Here is a 1940-nt window from a genome sequence, read left to right as displayed (position 1 = left end):
TACAATTTTGAAAAAACATGAGAATTAATTAATTGAATGATTGCATGTCCATTTAAATCAAATGTGGGGAAACATTGTATTAAATAGCGTAATTCATTTAATGTCTTTTTCCAAGGATTGTAACTTTCGGAGCGTTGTCGTAATGGAATACCCAAATGTTTAAACGTGTTTGGATCTAATTTTTGTATTGGATATGGAAATATCTGATTAGCTGGAGGATCGTTATAATATACCACGTTAGTCTTCGTGTGATTAACATGAAGACCCGATTCTATTGAGAATTTTGCCAACAAGTCTTTGAAAGTTCTTTGATCTGTCTCATTATTACAATACACGAGCACATCATCTGCATATGCAGTATAGTTCAATTGTAAATGAGCAGATGCATTTAAACATGCACCTTGCATTTTGTTCGTAATCTGAATAAATAATGTTTCCAACACTAAATTAAATATCAAAGGACTAAGTGGATTACCTTGTCGAGTGCCTCTTTCCAAAGGGAAGCGACTCCCGACTAGATTGTTGATGATTATTTGACCTTGTTGTTTTGTAGTAATAGCAAGAAGGAAATTTCTTGCCCGTCGTCCAAAATCCATTTTTTCTAATAATAATTCAATAAAATCATGTGAAACTGAGTCGAATGCTTTCCTAAAATCAATATTAACGAAGCATGCAAAATCATCAAAATCAGAATTAGTTTTTTTTTTTTACATATACAATCTGTTTATTGAGTTCATATACATACTAACATACAGAAATATAACAAACAGAAAAACAATATACATTAAAGGCAAAAAGCATCATTGCCTAAAACCTTATTTCAGCAGCATCCTATAGATTAAGTGTGTAGGAGTAGTTGTTAAGACTCTTCGATGTGTACGATACCCATTTGCGAATGAATTGGACCGTGAGCTCAACGTTCCGGCCCCCTCCACGTCGAAATTTTTGAAACTTATAAAGGAGGGCGAGGTATCGATTTAGCTGCATTAATTGAAATGGTTGAAGGGAGGAATTGCAAATAAAGAGGCGTAGCCTCCTTGGTAGTGAGCGTGGACGGCAGAGTTGCCAAAGAATCTTAGTGACCCGACACTTTGTGTAGACATGATGGGTGTAATAGCGACCCCAGACATAACGACCACAGAATTCACATTCACGGTCAGAATGATGCGTAAAATGACCCAAATTGAGTCGGTGAACAGCGTCCATACCATCTGGGTAGCAACGTTTGCCATGAGCCAAGATCTTAAAAAATTTTACCCAATCAGCGGGATCCAAATCATAAAGATTAGACCAACCCTCCGGGATAACACATGGCTTTGCTTCAATATTAAATTTCTTTGAACGACTATTGAAAAAGTCCCCCGGTAAATCTGCGAATAGTGGTGGGAGAATAGTAGAAGGGGGTGACCCGAAGAAGTCCCTATATTCATCATGTGAAAAATGACTCGGCTGTGCCGTATATGTTTTGCGAAGTGAACCAATTAAATCAAACCATGCTTCCAAATACACCTTCTCGGTGTTCGTAAAAATATCACTTTGATCAACCATAGTAGAAATATCCCTACCCTGATAATTTAGAGTCAACCCAGTGAGGAACTTGTACCAAGGGATTGCTAGAATAGAGTCTGTAGAAGCTTGATAGGAGTCAGCCAGCTTATTCACAAATTCCTGGAGCTTATACCTAAAGATGTTAAAATTCCAATCAGTAACATTGGTAAGGGTATGCCAAACATATTGAGCACGGCGACCCGAAAGCTGCTTGCCCAAATTAAGGAGGCCAAAACCCCCTTGCACATTTAGTGATGTTACAATATCCTCTCCAATGCCTTTGAAAAACAGCAGTTTGATTTTAGAAGTTAAGTATTTGACATCCGACTTAGTCATCGCCTGATGAAGATCTCTAAAATATAATTTTGAAAAAATATAGGTATTAAAACCGG

General features: G+C 37.2%; 1 protein-coding gene across 1 annotated transcript; it reads right to left on the bottom strand. All coding sequences in view use genetic code 12, as the record gives it.

Annotated features, from left to right (window-relative positions):
* J8A68_005993 (uncharacterized protein) lies at positions 1-1940 on the bottom strand (the record flags this gene model as incomplete). Its single annotated transcript, XM_049410121.1, has 2 exons — positions 1-631; positions 1209-1875. Coding segments are annotated over 2 exons (1298 nt in total), but the record flags the coding sequence as incomplete, so codon positions are not given.

Source organism: Hemisphaericaspora subhashii, assembly GCF_019202705.1.
Source record: "Hemisphaericaspora subhashii strain CBS 10753 chromosome Unknown scaffold305, whole genome shotgun sequence".
NCBI classification, from domain to species: Eukaryota; Fungi; Ascomycota; class Pichiomycetes; order Serinales; family Debaryomycetaceae; genus Hemisphaericaspora; species Hemisphaericaspora subhashii.
Note: the sequence above shows the minus strand (reverse complement) of the source record. Positions and strands in the feature narration are given on the sequence as shown.